This window comes from Microtus pennsylvanicus, chromosome 7, assembly GCF_037038515.1.
Source record: "Microtus pennsylvanicus isolate mMicPen1 chromosome 7, mMicPen1.hap1, whole genome shotgun sequence".
In the NCBI taxonomy this organism is placed as follows: domain Eukaryota; kingdom Metazoa; phylum Chordata; class Mammalia; order Rodentia; family Cricetidae; genus Microtus; species Microtus pennsylvanicus.
This window is the reverse complement of record NC_134585.1, coordinates 67,557,214-67,577,362: the sequence shown is the minus strand read 5'-3', so window position 1 is coordinate 67,577,362 and position 20,149 is coordinate 67,557,214. Positions and strand designations below refer to the sequence as shown.

General features: G+C 44.8%; 1 protein-coding gene across 2 annotated transcripts in view; it reads left to right on the top strand.

Moving 5' to 3' along the window:
- Slc44a5 (solute carrier family 44 member 5) overlaps positions 1–20,149 on the top strand; it is a 263,585-nt gene that overhangs the window by 143,709 nt on the left and 99,727 nt on the right. For both annotated transcript variants that reach the window (XM_075981038.1, XM_075981039.1), the window contains one exon: positions 8,804–8,852. In XM_075981038.1, the coding sequence (XP_075837153.1) occupies positions 8,804–8,852 (49 nt within the window). The remainder of the gene's footprint in view (positions 1–8,803; positions 8,853–20,149) is intronic.

The following is a 20,149-nucleotide window of genomic DNA, read 5'->3' as shown; positions in this document are numbered from 1 at the left end:
AAAGATGTAAAACATTCTGATACTTATTTTAAAATAATTTTACTGAATAAATTTCATGATTAAATATTAACACTTAAATTACTTTGTTTGTGGAAAATCAGCAGCATACCAATCATAGAGAACACTGCTGTCATGGTAACCCTGAGAGTACAGTTTTCTGCCACGTACAGGTTTCCTTTCAACTGAACCACTGCAGGAAAAGAACATCTCACTTCTTCCTCCTCCATGCCTCCAGAACTCTGAAGAGTTTTAATCTTCCCTAAACATAATTTTTAAAAAATTACAGGGGCTGGAAAGATGGCTCTACAGTTAAGAGCATGGACTGCTCTTGTAGAAGACTCATTTTCAGTGCCCCAGATGATATTCTCTACCCCATTGCTTTCTTTTTAGCCTACGCCTATTCCTGTAAAGTCCCATCCTCCCAACTAGATGACCCCTGCTTTGTGCCCCGTGTTTCCTGTGGATCTCAATGCTGAGTTTATGATGGCCTTGGCTATGTCCACGGGACTCCTCTCCACCCTTCAGCTCCCACAGTCTCGCACCTCCTTTTCTATGAGATCCTTGGGTCTTGGAATGGTAATGCAGATGTCCCGATGTGGACTGATGACTCCACAATCATGTATTACCAGCATTTTCATCAGTTCTGATTCTCTCTGTTAACCGTCACCCACTGCATAAAGAAGTTTCTTTAGCCAAGACATAGAGCAGAAAAAATAGTATAAGGCGAGAAATATTTAAAGTCAGTTAGTCTATTATTATCAGTAATAAGTTTTCCCTGGAGCTTGTAACATCTCCGTAGATTACCCCCCCCCAAGTTTTACAGCATGATATATGATATATGAACTTCTCTTTGGGTAGCAATCCCCAAATCCAATCAAATGATGTTTAGTTAGCCCCAAACAGTTAGTCCAGGTTATACCAGTGGGAGCATCTTGACCGGAAGGTTGGAATGGTAGTATGCTGGATCTATACTTGGATAAAACTATTCATGGGTTTTCTCTTCTGTCAGCCCTTGCATCTCCCTCAATATTTATAAGGGGGAGGCTTCCAGCTTTGTTTTGGCATGATTTATCAGAGTGCTATAGCTCCAGCATATGGTGCCATTAGCAATAGGATTGTGCCATATGGTTCTGGCAGCTATTACTTTTAAGGTTATAACTGACTTGTTTATGCTTTGTGCCCATGTAGAGCAACTTATTTTAAATATTGATGTAGAGTATTCGAAAACCACCCTAGTGGTTAGAAAATTCTGTCATAAATGAGCAGACTTGTCATTCTTGGAGCAGTACACAATGGCTTAGCATCCCTTGTGTTTAAGAGGCAAACACCCACCATGCGGTTAGGTGTCTGTACTCAGTTTGAGTGAGTGCTGGAGGACTCTCTTGTGTTTCCACTCCTCTTTCCTTTGTGGTGTAGGCTCATGTTTCTGCCCAGTATAGGTTCCTGGAATCTGATTATTTCCTGGGTGTGGTACTGTCATTAGATGCCAAAGCATGGCTCTGTGCCACTCCTAATCTCACCCCTATCAAATGCACATGCTGGAATTGCCTTCCTCCTTCCTTACTGCTGTAGCCTTGGTCAGCACCCTGCATCATCTGTCTTGGTTAGGGTTAGGGTTAGGACTAGGGTTCTCCTTATTGTTTCATCTGCTTTAACCTTCCTGTGTCTTCTGTGTCTTGCAGATTGCATGATATTCTAGGAGCCTTTTAAGTCTTACTCTGACTTGCCTAATTTCTTTGTCACAGTTGGGCCTGTACTTTTGGCCTGGTGTCTCAACGACATCTTTTCCTTTAAATGGCTTAAAGTTTCTTTTCCAAATGTTTTCCCCAAAATATTGTGTCTAGAAGAAATCTTTTTAGAATCACTGGTGCCATTAATGCCTACGTGTCAACTCAGTCAAAGTCGGTTTGCGCTGTTATACATGAACAAATTTGATTATTAGCATTATAGACACTCACATACAAATATATCATATATAGATACACACATACACATATATATTATATACATGACTCACTACTGGAGGTAGAAATTGTTTCCTACTTCTCTTTTTCTCTCTATTACTGTTTTTATGGATATCAGAAGATGGAAGGGCTGAAGAAGAAAGTCATTCTCTCAACGCAGATTCTAGAGATGGTGCTTGACCTGGTTTCCAGGTGTGAGTCACCACTATTGACTCTCTTCCTTGCTTCTTCTGCTAACCCTCAAAGACATATTACATAATCACAAGTTAGAGGTAAGATCGGTGTTGTGTAGGAATGGCAATGACTGTCAAGTGTGATTCCAGTAGTACATCAGTGCACCTTTTATCTACGCTGAAATCTACTGAAATGGTTAGTTAGTGCTTGCTAGGACCGATTCTGTTTGATTTTTTTCATCTCAATTAAAGATGAACATTCAAATGATATCAGCATTCTTGTTAGAAACATTTTCATAAGTATTTATTGAGTGCCTAGTGTGGGGGTATGTATGTGTGTTCTGGTTTTGTGTGAATATGTGCATGTCTATGTATCTGTGCATATGTGTGTCTGTACATATATATGTGTATGTATGTGTGTCTGTATGTGTGTGTATATGTGTGAGTATAGATGAAATAGGAATAAAGTAATAACTAAATTCTAGTTCGGTCCTAAAGGGCTCTTCATTAACCCAGTTGGATAAATGGTCTTTGTGAATTAACCAACCATTGCTAGAATACCAACCTACCACCTGTGTGACTGAAAATAACAAATTCATTATTTTATTCTGGTAGCAGAGATCCAAAGGAGATCTCAGTGGGCTAAGAGCAGGCATTCCAGGAAACATTCGTTCTAAGACTCATCCTGGGCAAGGTCCATTGTCCCTGGCCCAGGTTTGCAGACTGCTGTCCTCATGGCCTCTTCACTCATCCTGAAGGCCTAGCACCTGGCAGTGAGCTTTTGGATGTCACATCATTCTTAGCTTGCTTCCATTGTCCCATTTCCCTTTTGACTTTGTCTTCCCTTCCCCATCTGAGGACCTGTAAATCACACTGACTTCATGAAGACACCGCAGAATAACCTTCCCACTCCATGTTGAATCACATCATCACCTTCCCCTCAACAAGGAACATCTTTGCAGTGCTGAGACTGCAGATGTAACCCTCTTGAGGGTGACACCAGCTGTGCCATATCATGCTCGGGGTGCGATGTGTTAAGTGAATGATGGATAGGTGTTTGAGAGTTGGATTGCAGCAGCTCCTTAGGAGTGGGGTTGAGAGTAAACTCTCAGCACTGATCCCCAGAAAGTCGGCTCCACACATTGGCACAGTGGCTATAGAATGTGATTTTTTTTTGTCCTTCTTAAAGAGCATTAGAGATTCTGTGCAGGGAGGTGGGGACTTTCCAAACTATTGCTATTGCAGGGGTTTGAGGTCCTTGTGATTTCTGTCAAATGAGTTCACACAGGACAGAGCCTCATGTTGAAGTCAGACAGAATTTATTCCAGAATAGCACAAGGCACTTATAAGAGTGAGAATAGGCAGTGAGTCAAGAGACTGGTGCAGAAAAAACACTCTCATGGGTCGAGAGTTGACAATAGCCAAAGGGACTGTTGGACCAATTTATATGTTTAGGAGGGTTTTATACTGTTCTTAAAGTTTCTGGAATACAGAGCTTCTTGACTTTCCTGTCCTACTGATTGACAGGTCTGTATGGAGTCTCACATGGGAGGAAGCAGTAATATGTCTAGTAAAGAAAATCACCAGCTAGATGGTCATCTTGCAGTCTTTTACCCATTGACCCATCCTGACAGCCCCAAGATTTATAATTTTATAACTTACAAGTATTGGTCATATTGTTAATTTTACTGAGAAATATATTTTAGCTAAAAGAAAAAGTCTTTCTGGATATATGTAGCTACCTGGTCTTGCCATTTGCTTTCAGTTGAATGGTATGAAATCTGCACACAAGAATTAATGGACTTGCTCTGTTTTCTTTAATCTTCATAAATTATTTCTACTGAGGAAGGTGCTTTGTATGAAGGCAACAGACTCACTCTGTTCATTACAGTATCAACTGTTTTTGCTCTTTAATAAATGCTGTTAGTGATTCTATTGTCATAATAATTACATGATCAAAAAAATCAAAATATTATAAAATATGACTTAAGTTTATTTTTTATTTCCTTTTAAGTTGGAAATGTGAGTTGAATTCACGCAGCTAAGCCATGGGACAGTGGAGCTCTGAGGCTCTTTATCTAGCCTCTGTGGCTGTTTATTACAGAGATGTGATAAGGACATAAAAGCTTTTGCATCACAATGAAAATCCTGCTAGCACACAAAGTGGGATGAAGACATTCTATGCCAGTTGTCAGGGCTGTGAGATCAACTGAATTTTATCATTTGATGGAGACTGTAGAGTATTTTGAGCTCAAATATAAGACAGCTGGGACTTATAATCAGATGCCATCGGCTTCTCTGGCAGATTGGACAGTGAACTTTCAGATTCAAGTGAAAAAGAACTCTGAATGGATAGCAGTGTTGGATAAATGTACATAGACTTGGGAAAGAGAATAAAAAGACTGTAGACTATTAGAAAAAAGAATATATTTAAAAAATAAAGCAGTCGTTAAAGACAGCAAAAAATATATTATTTTTATTAATTATTAACACAAAACTAATTGATCTATTAATTAACAGATTAAAGGAATAAAGAAAAGCCACATAAAAATGGAAAATACGCAGAGTCTGTATTATGCATATTATAGTATTTTCTTTGAATTTTTCACTGTGAATGAGCTAACAACAAAGACATTTCATTGTACAGGCTGCTAAGCTAAACCAACATATATATTTTAAAGGTATCTTGACTTCAAAATTTGAGTCTAAGGAACTATTACTTTGGAAAAAAGATTCTGCTTTTGTTTCCACAGAAAATGAGAACCTGTAGCTTCCTTCCAGGCTAATGTGGTTTGATGAAACAAGAGCCCCCAAAAGTTCTCCATGAATCCTAAAAATACTTTGCCCAACAGAAGACAGGAAACAGTTTAAAGAAAACTATGCCCAAATTTCCAAAATGATTGTTTATAAATGCTTGTTTTCATTTGAAGGGGGGATATGATATAGAAATAATCACTACCTATTCTAGTGTTACATTTGGGGGATTAAAAAATGTGACCTGACCAACTCAGCCCTGTGTTTAAACCAGGACTGGTTTTTCCATTGCCTGAGAACAGGAGGAAGGAGGAAGCAGTATTACAAACCTGTTCCTGTGCACACAGGAACTCCATTTCCAGATAAAGCAGAATACAGGATCCTAAAACTATCTTCATTGTGGCATCCAGACCAGTAGCAGTCCTAATAAGAAAGGCTGACAATGAGTTCAAGCTTGGTGTTGCAGTGTAGAGTCTTGCACCAGTGGACCCTGGGATGAGTTTGGCTTCCACTGACTGGGCAGTGAGTGAACTTCGGGTGGACTATACATCTACTCTGTCACCATGGATGTGGTCCTTGGCCTCTCTGGGCCACGTTGTCTACATCTCTAAAGTGAAATACATGGTAATTTCCTACCCACCTAGAGTCAGACAACATAGACAAAATAACAAGTAAAGCATTCCATAGAGTATAGCATTTGATGCTAAACCTCTGTGAGATGATGTGTGAGATTGCTATAGCAACAGTGCTATACACCTGACAGATCTGAGAATCTCCTTTTAGAGTTTCTCTCTTTTTTGTGACATGAATTTTTTTCACCTCAGGACTTGGTTCTTTTTAAAAGCTCCAATCTTCATTTTCTTTTTAAAATTTTAATAATACAGTTTACTTAACCCAATATAAACTAAACATCATCATTTCAACATATGGTCAATAAACACATCACTGAAGAGATTTTAAACTGCTCTTTGTACACTAAGTCTTTGCAATCTGGATCTTAAAACATTTTTAATTTTTTTCCTTTAAAATATTTACACAATCCCCCATCTCACCTCTCCAACACTTCCTAGATTTCGGTAATGTGTTCTCTAACACACGCATACACACACAGATGCATGCATACACACACATACATACACACACACACACACACACACACACACACACACACCTTCCACTGAATCCAATTACTGCTGCTTTTACATAATACATAGTTGTGAGCCCATCTATTGGTGGATGAGCAACCTACTAATGGCCACACCTTCAAAGAAAAACAGTTCTTCCTCCCCCACCACCCATCTACTATCAAGAATTCCTCAGCTTGGGTAGAGTCGGGTAAACTCTTCTCCTATCCATGATGGAATAATTGGCTTCATCTTATACAGTTTTGGGGCAGGCAACCACACTGCTGTGGACTCATGATTGTCAAGAAATAACATTTCTCAGCTTTCCTCCTCATCTTCTGGTTCTTATATTCTTTCTGACTCCATTTTCTGGAATGTTCCCAGTAGATACTCATTTTCATATTGAATGTTTGGCCAAATGTCATTTTGCCCTCAGTGGAACCAAAACAAAATATGTATTTCCTGTCTGGTATCCATTTTATAAGTGACTCTACTTGCTAATGCTCCTATTCGAACATCATCAACTATTCATCCTTCTTTAAACCTAGGAGTAGACTAGAATGATAAAACATTACAGGTTCTAGACTTGATACAGCCAAAATCACCTGGGAAGAGAGCCTCAGTGAATGATTGTCTACCTGTGGTTGGCCTCTGGGCATGTCTGTGCAGACTGTCTCATGGATGTGGGATCGCTCAAACCACTGTGGGCAGCATCATTCCCTAGGCAGATTATAAAAAACTACTTAAGCATAGAGAAATTGAGCTGAGCAAAAACAAACAAGTGAATATGTGTAGATCCATTCCTTTGTGTTCTTAAAGATGGGTGAGCTATTTGAAAATCCTGCTGTGAATTTCACAGAATAATGGACTGTAATCTTGGATTGTGGGCTAAAATGAACCACTTCTGTCTCTAATGCTTTTTGCCAGTATATTTATATTCTAGCAGCAGAAATGAAACTAGATCCCAGAGAATCTGGAATCACTTGCTTTGAGGCCATCTTTGCTATATGTCTTTTACCTTTCAAATAGAGTTCTCCAGGTTGTAACTGTCTTTTACATGCAATTATGGCACTTTTAATAAGCATCCATGGGGCCTACTATGTTTCAGAAACTGTTCTAATCACTTGACTAATGCTAATTAGCCCTCATACTAACTTATAGGGTAGATACCAGTACAGAATGTGCAGAAACAAAGACTTCCACACTGACAAGATCTGTCTAGAATTACTTGCTCATGTGCAGTGCCCCAAGCATAAACCCTAAGCTACATCCCTGCACTTTGTGAACTTGAATGTCACCTTCCATCACTTGGCAGTGACTCACATTGCCTTACCTCTGTTCTGCAGGAGGTTTCCGGTTCATTTCCATGAATTATGTCCACCGATGACACTTGCCCATGACTTACTTGTGGGCTTGCTAACGATGATCACAAAGCTCTGTGCTTGCCAGGCAGGTGCTCTACCACTATGTGTCCTAGACTGCTCTTTACTGCTCTGTGTTTTCTCATACAGTGCGTCCTGACCACAGTCTCCCTTTCTTCACTCTCCCAGTTCCCCAGTTCCCCTCTACCCCAGATCCACCACTCCTCTATTTCCTTTCAGAAAAAAAAAAACCAGCTTCCCAGTGTTATCAACTGAACATAGCATAACAAGATGCAAGAAGACTAGACACGGACCCTCATATCAAGGCTGGAAGAGGCAGCCCAGTCAGAAGAAAAAGGCCACAAAAGCATGCAAAAGGGGCAGAGATACACCCTCTCCCACATTAGGAATCCCACAAACACCCCTAGTTAAACATCCAGTGTGTATACAGAGGACCTACTGTGGATTCATGCAGTCTCTGTGATTGCCAGTTCAGTCTCTGTGAGCCCCATGAGCCCTATTTAGTTGATTCTGTGGGCCATGTTCTCCTGATATCCTCAACCCCTCAGGCTCCACAGTTCTTCACCCCCCTCTTCCACTGAAAATCTATTCTTTTTCTATTCTGTCCCGAGTGGACCTACACTTGGAGGCCTCCAGTGATTTCCCACTTTGTGAAAGTGGGACCAACTGGCTGTCACTTAGAAGTCTTCTAACCCTCTTAAGAACCTGTCTTTGATTCAGGAGAAATTTTGTGATAGACCCAAATGTCTAGAGGAAGAGGTTGGAGCACTTGCAGGGAGGATCGCTGGGTGTTGGGGATTACAACCACAGGCCTCTGGCTAGGGATGACGTTACAGGAAAAGGCCGTCCCACGAGGATTTCATATGGACAAAGACAGGCTATTAGCAGCCCCATGACGCAACAGTGTCTGTTTGTAGATCTGTAGAGAAGCCCACACTATGCAGCCAATAGGGCAGAGCCAATGAGGATTGGTAATTAGACTTCCCGAGTGGAAGCCAATGACAAAAGAAGAGCTTAGACAAGTCCCATCTTGAATCAGGATGTATACCTCTCAGGTCCTCAGCCGCAATGGCAATGGCAGACTTAGAGGACCCAGCAGCTTAGAAGGGCTCCAGTGTTGCTCTCCCAGACATGTCTTCAGAGCTGGCGCTCTCCGAAGGAGGGTTTTTTTACAGCTTATGGGGAATATGACCCTCAGGGTCTTGTTTCTAGTTGGAAAGAGGACAAGAACTCAGCAAGCGTGACCAGGGCACACCTGTTACTTCACTGGACAAAGAATTTAGCATTGCACGGGGGTGGGGGGCAGTAGGCCAGCCAAGAACAAGCTCTTTCTTTGGTAACATTTTATATTCATTTATTTTTCTTTTCATTGGCTTCTATACTTAAAAAGCTTTTGTTTGATGCAGGTTATCCGAGGACGTATGACCCAGATTTCCAGGGACCCACTGCCGACAGGTAAATGGCTTTTTCCTAATGAATGTATGTTTCTAAACGAGCACCAAAGTTAGTTTTGTGTGCATCATTTTATAGCTCATGGAGAATTTCATCGATTTTCAGGGACAAATGCCTCAGTTCTGCCTGAATGTAACCTTATTTACCTAGGGAAAGTATAGAAAACAAATCTCTCCTGGAGTCCTGAACACTGTTCATTCAGCAAATGATCTGCCTTTAGCTACTAGACCGAGAGTCTGTGTTCACCAGAAGAGAAACCTTGAGAAATGCTTTATGCAGCTTACCCGCCCTGTGGAGATGCAGCCTCCTTCAGGTGGTTCTGGCTTGTGTCTGTGGACTCCATGACTCACAGTGGCCAATGCAGAGTTGCTATGCCAACCTCTCCATGCCAGGCGTATGTGCCACTCAGCTTCCAGAAACAGGACACTTCTCAGACCACCATTCTCGGAGGCATCACGGATCGTTAGGATGAGAGTCTTCCAGGGGAATAACCACATCTTTGCTGGTGCTCCCCTCCCCCAGCGTTGCATGACATTTCAATTTCAGCCAATAATTTAACCCTCTTATCATTTATCCTCTCCTTTATTCTCAGGCTTACAGCTAATCAGAGATAGGACTGCTGGGGACAGCTATAATATAGGATATGCTACAGGGGACAGCTATAATATAGGATATGCTACAGGGGACAGCTATAGGACAGGGTGTACTGCTGGGGACAGCTATAGGACAGGGTGTACTGCTGGGGACAGCTATAGGGGAGGGTGTGCTGCTGGGAACAGCTATAGGACAGGGTGTGCTGCTGGGGACAGCTATAGGGGAGGGTGTGCTGCTGGGGACAGCTATAGGGGAGGGTGTGCTGCTGGCTGCTGGGGACAGCTATAGGGGAGGGTGTGCTGCTGGGGACAGCTATAGGACAGGGTGTGCTGCTGGGGACAGCTATAGGGGAGGGTGTGCTGCTGGGGACAGGTATAGGACAGGGTGTGCTGCTGGGGACAGGTATAGGACAGGGTGTACTGCTGGGGACAGCTATAGGGGAGGGTGTGCTGCTGGGGACAGCTATAGGGGAGGGTGTGCTGCTGGGGACAGCTATAGGACAGGGTGTGCTGCTGGGGACAGCATAGGACAGGGTGTACTGCTGGGGACAGCATAGGACAGGGTGTACTGCTGGGGACAGCTATAGGGGAGGGTGTGCTGCTGGGGACAGCTATAGGGGAGGGTGTGCTGCTGGGGACAGCTATAGGACAGGGTGTGCTGCTGGGGACAGCTATAGGACAGGGTGTGCTGCTGGGGACAGCTATAGGACAGGGTGTGCTGCTGGGGACAGCTATAGGACAGGGTGTGCTGCTGGGGACAGCTATAGGACAGGGTGTGCTGCTGGGGACAGCTATAGGTCAGGGTGTGCTGCTGGGGACAGCATAGGACAGGGTGTACTGCTGGGGACAGCTATAGGACAGGGTGTGCTGCTGGGGACAGCTATAGGGGAGGGTGTGCTGCTGGGGACAGCATAGGACAGGATGTACTGCTGGGGACAGCTATAGGACAGGGTGTACTGCTGGGGACAGCTGTAGGGGAGGGTGTGCTGCTGGGGACAGCTCTAGGGCAGGCTGTGCTGCTGGGGACAGCTGTAGGGCAGGGTGTACTGCTGTATCTGTTTCTGCCTGGCTCTGACTTTGATTTTTGGCAGTCACATGTCATAATAACCCATGGCGTGAAAGAACAGTCAGCACACTGGTTTACACTTGCCAGTCATCAGGATGTGTGCCAGCCTTTCCTGTGATTTCCCTCAAATCTCCAGGCTTTAAGCAGCTTATTCTAATTAGGCAAAATGTCAGGGCTTTTGTTCAGGTTCCTCATTCGCAGTTTCTTAGGACGAGTGAGGAGCCTCCCTCGTGTCATTCTCTCTGTGGTAAATCGGTGAGTGCACCCTGTCGCCCAGAGTGCAGATAGCCTTGATCAGCGTGGGCTTCACATTTTAGAGTAACCAACTGCTCAAGACTGAATGTAGCCTGGTGCCCCCAAGGGATCACTAAATATCTCTGAGCTTCAATGGGAATAATAATCACAGTCAACCAACTGTCACATTTAGGCAGAGGAAATGTGAATTTGAAGTGTGCCTCTCCTAGCCATAGAGAAGGCAGCTGGGGTCGGCCTGGTTGGTTTTACCGAGATAAATTGAGATCTTCCATCATGTGGCTGCCATGAGGACATGCTGGTCAATCATGAACAAAGTGTGTGGCAGCAGGCACAGAAGAGCGTAATGGATTGTGTGTTCAACGGCAATGCATCACTGCAATGTTCATACCTGGTGGATTGTGTGGAGCGTAATGGATGTGTGTTCAACGGCAACGCATCACTGCAGTGTTCATACCTGGTGGATTGTGTGGAGCGTAATGGATGTGTGTTCAACGGCAACGCATCACTGCAATGTTCATACCTGGTGGATTGTGTGGAGCGTAATGGATTGTGTGTTCAACGGCAATGCATCACTGCAATGTTCATACCTGGTGGATTGTGTGGAGTGTAATGGATGTGTGTTCAACGGCAACGCATCACTGCAGTGTTCATACCTGGTGGCACCAGAGAGGCCACAATGTCCTCATCTTTAACGCATCACTTGCTTGCCCCGGCGAGTTGTGTCGGATCACAGAACTCCACAGCATTCACCTCAGGAGCTATAAATCTGTGGCTAAGGAGCAGTAGGTGGGGCCACACATCCATACGTGCCACAGCCGCTGGGTGTCGTGTAGCAGTGTGTACCATCTAGGTTTGAGGAAGTATCCCAGCAGTATTCTCACAGTGCCAAAAATGTGCAATGGTGCATTTCTTAGGAAGAACCCTGTGGTTATCAGATATGACTAGGGACCCCGAGATGGGACAGTGGGTAGGGATATGTGCCACAGAGCCCAATGCCGTGAGCTCCATCCCGAGAGCTGGGAAAGGAGAAGAGGGGTTGGTGAGAGGAGAGAATTGACTCACACGAGGTACACACTATGTGGAGGTTTACACACACACACACACACACACACACACACACACACACACACACACTCCAGTAAACTCTAAATACCCATAATAATCGCTGAGGAAATAACTGTAGTCTGGGGTTGGGAATGCTCCAGACACCACAAAGCACTTCAGGCCCAGGAGATGAACACACTCACCTAGCTGAGGTCCAGGAGATGAACACACTCACCTAGCTGAGGTCCAGGAGATGAACACACTCACCTAGCTGAGGTCCAGGAGATGAACACACTCACCTAGCTCAGGACCAGGAGATTAGCACACTGACACTTACCAAATTCTGAGGGATTCTTGGTTCTGTTACTAGTAGAACTTCTCAATGAATCTCCTTCCAGAGCTGCCCCCTAGTTTATGCATAGCTCAGGCTCGCATCTTATTGTAATAATGGATGTGCTTCTTGTCCCTGTAAAAGGACTCAAATACCAAAAGGTAGAGTTCATCCCTGCATAAGCCCCTGATAAAACCAACCCTAAATATTGTGAAACTGTCTGGAAAGAGGCTACAGACCATTCTGATTTGAAGCATAGTTAAATAAAAGCCCACCTTTCAGCAAGTCCTCAGTAAAGTCATCGTGCACAGGAAAAGGAAGATGTAAAAGTGAGAATTGTCCACCTTGGAAGGCAGAAGAGTCTGGAGTCTGAGGGCAGGCGGAGGCAGCAGCAGTGACAGAGGCAGGGGCGGCATGCACTCACACTCACGTGACAAGGAGTAAAAGTAGGCAGGTACTGCCTCTTCCCTAAACCCCTCTCTACCCAGGTCACTTGTTGGAAAGTGCCACCACCCTGAGCTCAACCTTTCTGTGAAAGCCCTACAGATACCTCCAAAGGTGATTCTTAGCTGATTCCAGTTCCTGTTGACAGGATTAACTGTCAATGAGGTTTTCATTTTCGAGCCTCAGCAATCCTCTGCGTGAGCTCCCACGGCAGTCCTCTGCGTGAGCTCCCACGGCTGTCCTCTGCGTGAGCTCCCACGGCTGTCCTCTGCGTGAGCTCCCACGGCAGTCCCTGCGTGAGCTCTCACGGCAGTCCCTGCATGAGCTCCCACGGCTGTCCTCTGCGTGAGCTCCCACGGCTGTCCTCTGCGTGAGCTCCCATGGCTGTCCTGTGCGTTAGCTCCCACCACAGTTACCTTGCCGCTGACCGCAACACAGGTGCCTTCCTTACGGGTGTTGTTGCTGAGACTAAAAGCCCTAAGAGAGAAACCAAGGGAAGGAGGGTTATATCAGTTTCTAGTCCCTTCTGGAAAGGACATCACGAGGGGCATGAGCCTGACCTCCAATTAGGAAGCAGAGTGGTAAACACCTGTGCTCATCTGAGTTTCTTTATAGTTCACAGCTATAGCCATGATAGCAGTGCCCATGTGTGGGCGAGTGTTCTCGTCACAGTTAAGGTATATAATCCCTGACAAACATACCCAGAGATTTGTTCTAAATCCAAACAAGTTGACAGCTAAAATGAACCATCACAAGCCATAGGACCTGAGACTTGTGTGTTGGTGTTTGTGTTCGGGATGCTCTGGTGGATCTGGACTGCAGTGTGGAAGCGTGATTTTCAACTGGAGGTGTGGGCTGCAGTGAGGACCCCTAGGAGGGCAGGGGTCATGTGACAAGGAAAATTTCTGTTAGATGCATTCTGCACCCGTGTTTCTGCTCCCCTTGGTGTTTTCACCTCGTTATTTCTCTGCTGAGATGCCTTGCTCCCAGACAGCGTGGGTCTTTCTTCATCATCTGGCTTTGAACACAATAGCAATTTGCGCAAGAGCCCTTTATAGCAACCCTCTTCCCCTCCTCTCTCTGACATGCTAACTGTACCCACTTTATAGTACTTGCCACCACTGAAAACTTTATTTCTTGATTACATCGTTACTGTGTTGTCTAGACCTTCACTCTGTGAGGAACGAGGTCCTTGACTGTTTTTGTTCCCTGGAAACGTCCCTGACATACAACATCGATTTGTTGAACAATGGAATGAGCTGTCATCCTGGACTCGAAATGATGGAGGGCAAGGAAAGACAATGAGCCCCTTAGAAAGCCACTTCCATGACCCAGCTAAGAAATTGTTAGAACTTGGCTAAGGCGGTGGTCCTCTGGGAGAAGAGAGCTCTGATTAACACACAGGTGAAAACATGCCTGGCTGTGACTTGCTGTGAGTGGAGGAGGGGCTGGCGCAGCCGTGTCTGAGGAGGCAGGGAAGCTGGGGACAGTAGGAATGGCAGAGATACTCTGCACTTGGACACTGGAAAGCCTGGCCATGTTTACGTGCCAACCAGATAGTTAGAAGGGAATCTAAATGTATATTTGAAGCTCTGTGGGACAGTCTGTATTTCTTTTAACAAAATAAACTTTCTAAGGACGGGAACACCTACAAAAGAATATTAAAACCCACTGAATATCAACTTAAGTTATCACATCTAAGCTATATTCCTAGACCACCCATGAGGTCATCCGCCGGTGCCTCTGGGATCTGTGTAAGTGTGATAATGTGCCTCTCATCACCACTGCTTCTTCAGCTGGCTGCCCCGGATCTGGTTGCTTCTCTTCCATCTGCTCTGGATGAGTGAGTGAAAGTCTTGACCAGATCACTTTTCCTCACTCAGATTTTACCAATGCCTCCCCACTGCCACAGTGTGATGTCTAAATATCCTTCCAATCTCGACATATATATATATATGCTCCTCTCTCTCCATTCCCCTCTTCTCTCCTCCCTCTCTCCCCTATCCCTTCCCCCTCCCTCTTCTCTAACTCTTTAATAAACCTACTGCTGAGCCAAGCCACGTACATACCCATACACAGGGTCCGAGGCTAATGTGTCAGTGCCCTGTAATGTTGCCGCTTAGGGATGGCAATTGCCACTGATGAGCTGACAAGGGACTGGTGTGTAAAATGGAGTGCCGACACCATAGTTCACACTGGCAGATCCCGTGGCTGAGCTGACCTCTATAAACTAATGACCCCAAGGCCGCTTGAGAAGGGCAGGTCAGAGCAGGGAACTACAGAATGTCTAGAACGTCAGGTTCTGAAACCTGTGCTCAGCAGGAAATTCATCTGGATCCTGTGTCCATGGGACAATGTAGCCTGGACAGCGTTTGGGTGGCAGAGCAGAGGGACCTTGGCCATCTCCTTCTCTCCCAATAGGAAGTTGAACGCTTTAGCGACGTACCAGATAGGGTTTCTAAGGTTATTTAAGTTCAACTTGCTACACCTGTTGGCTTAGTGTCTGTGGTGACTGTTGTCCCCAGGTGTTCAATCACGTATGGAGATCTGTTTAACTCAGAAGGAAAGGCTGGCCGTCATTTTGTTCTTTCTATTAATATTGGAGGGTTTCCTCTTTTGAGGCAATGTCTCCCACTGTAGCCCAGGCTGGCGTAGAATTTGTGGCATCATCCTTACAGCTAAGCTAGTCTCAGACGTGCAGTAATCATCGTGCTTAACTTCACAGGTGCTGGGACCATCGGTGTTCATTGCTGTCTAACAAACAAGGCTGCTTTCCACTGTCCCGAGTTGTGGGGAAATCATGGCCAGAGTCATAGTCTTTGTTGTTTAACAGCTCTGTGTAGGACCCAGCCCTCCTGACCCCGGTCCAGCATCCTATTCCCACATTTGGGCCTGCAGCCATGCTGTTTGGAGTCCATAGATTTGGGCGCAGTCTAGACTGGTTGTTAGTGGTTTTTTGCCCTCTTGAAAATATGTGTTGTTTTGTCTTGTAAAACCTGTGTTAGGTAGGAATCTCCCTTGGAGGACACAGGTCTGTTCAGTCCGTAGTTGTGAGGAGGGCTAGCTGTGTATATTGTTTTGGGCGGTGGTTTTCACTTCTCTAGATAACACTATTGGTTAGAGTACTCCTTGGGGGGCATTCTGTTCATAAAGAATGGGGTTATTCTGTGGCTGCTCTTAAAAATGCCAAGATTCTTTTTAAAATTAATATGAGTTGACATTTATAATTGCATTCATTTATAGGATATAAAGAGATGTTATGAATTATGAATACAGTGAAGAATAACTAAATTAAGATAGCTAGCATGTTCATTGGTATAAGTGTTCAACATTTTTGTAGTAATGAGAATGGAAATGTACTCTTAGCAATTTTGTTATTGGCATCAGTCTGCAATAGATCTAAACAAACTCATTCATTCTTCCTGATTGAAATGTACACCCTTGGGTCATTGTCCCCATCCTCACCAAAACCCCTAGCCTCAGTTCCCACTCTTCTGCTTTCTGCTTCTGTTAGTTTGATTGCTTAGACTCCATGTATAGATGCGAAGATGTGGTATTTGTCTTTTTGTGTTGGCCTCATATTACGTAGGATGATGTCCTCTGATCTGCTCATGCTATAGCGAAGAGTTGAATTTTCTTCTTGGCCAGCTGGTTAATATTCCAGTGTGTGCACATCACATTCCATTTGTCTGTTCATTCATCTGTTAACCACCATGTAGATTGCGTGACTTGGCGTTTGTAAATATTGCCACAGTCAACATGGCAGGGCAGAAATTTTTTTCACAGATTGATTTCAAACGTGGGTGGATACTCAGAATTGGGACGAGTGAATAACATGCTCATTCTGTTTTTAATTCCAGAGCCACTTGCACTCAGTCTTCCATAATGTCTGTATCAATCCACATTTTTATCAACAGAGGACGCAGGCTCCTTGTCCTACACACCATCCTCAACACTTGCCACCCTTTGTCCTTTTATAACAGCCATCTGACGCATGTGCAAGGACATCTCATTGTGGTTCTGAATTGCAATAATCCATTTTATTGCATATATCACTGACTGTTTGTACGCTTTCCTTTCAAAATTACTGTTCATGGTCCCGTGTCGCCAGAAAGTGCAGATTTTATTTATTGGAATCTTCTTCCAGGAGATTTTCTTTCCTGAAGCAAAGTGGAGCTGAAATCAGCTCCACCCTCACCCTGGGATGGCACTCATTACAGTGGGTCAGTGCAGCAGCTGGACCTCCATGTGTCCGGGCTCAAATCAAACAAAAGGTCTTAGTACTTTAATGACTTTTATCTTGACATGAAAAGAACGAGATAAACTAAATAAGCTGAAGTTTTTGCACCAGGACCTGCAATCTGACCTCCTTGTTACAGCACACTTGGCTAATACAATACAGCATGCCGCGGCCATCAACACTTTATTAAAAGGTTCTCATAGAACGTAGTCTTGAATGTGGATTGTGATCACTCAGATACTCGGAGATTCCCCAGTGCTCATTCCCTACTTAGGCGTCTGAAAGCTCAGCTCACACCAAAGGCTTCTAACAATGGCGTGGGATTTGGGAAGTGATCAGGCAGCATCCAGTAAGGACTGTAAAGCCCTCTGGTCTGAACAGGCTTCAGTGGTGCATGGTGACAGTTTAGTCTGAAATGCGAGAGTGGGCTGTGGTCATTTTCAGCCCCTTGGGGCTGACCTTTGTCTTTATCTCCATGTTCCATGTTTGGTGTCTTCCTCCTCATCCTCTTTGAGTGAAATCTAGGTCAAGAATGACATTTGGTGGTGGTCACACAAGTGTGGATTGACACATGCTAGAAGGGCAGACAACCTAAAAGTGTTTGCAGTTCAATGAGAGAAGTTGGGGCACAGTGACAAAAGGGACCCCTTTTTATGGGGTCTTGTGGAGCTTTGGTTCTAAAGATTAGTTTTCAAAGATTATCATTCAGTAAATATTTATTAAGCATCTGTTCTGTGTATGGGTCCTTCCGTGTTAGAGCAGCATGAAGGCCAATAGTAGAGTAATTAGGGTTTAAATATTGTTCACCAGCTAGTGGCTGTAGGACCTTTAGAAGGTGGGGCATGATTGGAGACACTAGTTACTAGGAGTGGGCAGGAAAAGGCTTCATCCCAGTATCTACTTACTACTCAGTTCCTCCACTTTCTAGTCCACTGTGATGTGAGAGACCTTACCACAAGTCCCCCTGCTGCCATGACCTGAGCTGCTCTACACAGCATCCCTCCCTCCATGACACATGGAGGCCCTCTGAAGCCAAAGCAGGTCTTTCCTCCCTGGATCTGTTCTGTCAGGTGTTGTGGGCCCAGTAACACAGAAGCAGCTCATGTATGAAAGTTGATTGATGTGGAAGAGAGAAAACACAGAGCAGACAATGTCTACATTAATGTAAGCACAGGAAGGAAGTAAATGAGGCAGTGTGGCGGTGCCTTGCATGGGTGTGAGGAATGTGGGGCTATAGCTGATGTCAGAAAAGACTTTGTATGGAGCTGAGAACTGCAGATGGGTTGGGGAGTGTGGCAGTGGCAGGATGTTCTGAGTGCTAAGCCCATATCTGGGTGCATTGGAAAAACCACTGAGGTGTTAGAGAAAGCATGAGTTCGTCTACTGCCTGTTTTGCAAACCCATTCGGACTGCTAAGTAGAGGATGCTTTCAAGAGACCACAGTCGGGAGCATGGGGATGAATGGAGGCTTTCAGAGCCACCTGAGTGAAGGCCAAGAGGACCTGGATGAAGTGGTGGTGGAGGAGATAGCAGAGATGAGAGACACGAAAATTCAGGACACATCCTGGTGGTGTGGGTGAATGTGCCTGTGGACGGGATTAGCCCTGACGAGCAAGAGACAGTAGAACACCCGCAGCAACAGTGAGCTTTGTGAGGAACATAGAGCAAGTCAAGATGCCTTCGGCCCCATATGGGAAGATGGCTGCTCAGAAAAATGGTTTGCTCTTGCAGAAGTCGAGGCCTCTGCTGTATCTGTGTTCATGTGTCTTGCCATCTAGGTTGCTTCTTGGTGAGGGAGTGCAGAAGAGCTTGAGACTCAGGAGGAATAAGATCAGCTGGAGTGTGTGTGTGTACATATGAACACGTCCGTGGGCATGCACACATGCACAGAGGGTGCCTTGGGCTGATGTCTGGAGTCATCCGCATTGCTCTTCCATCTTATTCATTGAGGCAGGGCCGCTCAATCAAACCCAGACCTCATCAGTATAGATATGTTTGCTAGTAACTCGCTTTGTGCAAGGGTACTCATCCTTCCTAAGGCTAGAACTGCAGGTGAGCTGCTGCGCCCATGGGCCATTACATAGGTTCTGGAGACCTGAATTTGGGTCTTGATGCTTGACTGTCAAGTGCTTTAACTGCAGGGCCATCTTTGCAGCCCCTGCACACCCACCTCTGACGTGTGTCTGAATTCATCCCACCCAGAGGTGCTTCACTTCATTACTTCCCACGCTTCCATGCCTGGCTTGCTCAAGCAAAAGCCCTCTGACAGCATCATGGATGGCGCTGCCTGCCAGACTGATGCCCTTTCTCTTCCTCTATCTGTGTCACTTGCTTATCATTTTTGTCTTGCAATATTTAGCTAAACTATGGCTACATTGCAAATTTCTGAAAGAGCTATGACCCAGCCATGTGATAGGAGCTAGCAGATCTGAATTAAACCAGTCTTACCCAGAGCATGACCATTTTTCTTCACTTTACTTTGAAGATCATTTACAGCTCATCCTTAAACTGCCTCATTATGTCTTTCAGAAACAGTTCTCAGAAAGCAACTAATCAGGGGTTCAGTGTTGGAAGCACATTGGGGGAAACAGATGTTTGCTATTTAAAGCTCTGTGGATGATTGTTAATTCTTTTTCTAGTCAAAAGGCATTCTTACCCACTAAATAAATACATTGTCTTTAAGTGCATGTACTTGTGTGTCATGGTGGCGGGAAATTTTCCCTGCCGGAGTTGGAAATGAAAAAGTTCTGCTCATTTTGCACCGTGGGGAAGGTGGGTGAAGAAAGCACTGGTAAATTCACTCTTAGCCTAAGATGAAGCAGGTGGAAGAGAAGGCGCTGCAGGAGGCTGGGAAATACTAGCAGACTGCATGGCCTCAGGAGCCCACAAGCTTATCTGAGGTTGTAGGAACACCAAAGCTGCAGTCACGAGCCAACATAAATGTTAGCGTTTTAGCCAAACTTAAAGGAGGAGAAGTAGAAGAAAGGGGCCATAGCTGTGATTTCGTGCTATACTGAACTATAGAATTTAAAGGAATTAGCATGATTAAATACAAAACACAGATTCATAATAATTATCCATTCAATTAGCAAAGAACTTTACAGTTTGTTCAGTTGAGACGCCTATTTGTGAGCGGCATAAACGAGCATGGGAAGATTAGCAAAGTCTAGACACAGTGACCTGGCACTTGGATTCGGATCTCTAGGCAAGGCCCTCACCAGCCTGCCCTATTGTGCCACGGAAAGATAGGATTCCCCAAGCCCAGACCCTTGGCTGGCCTCACTCCCCCATCCGTTCAGCTCCTGGTGCCTGCCAGCAAGGTCTTGG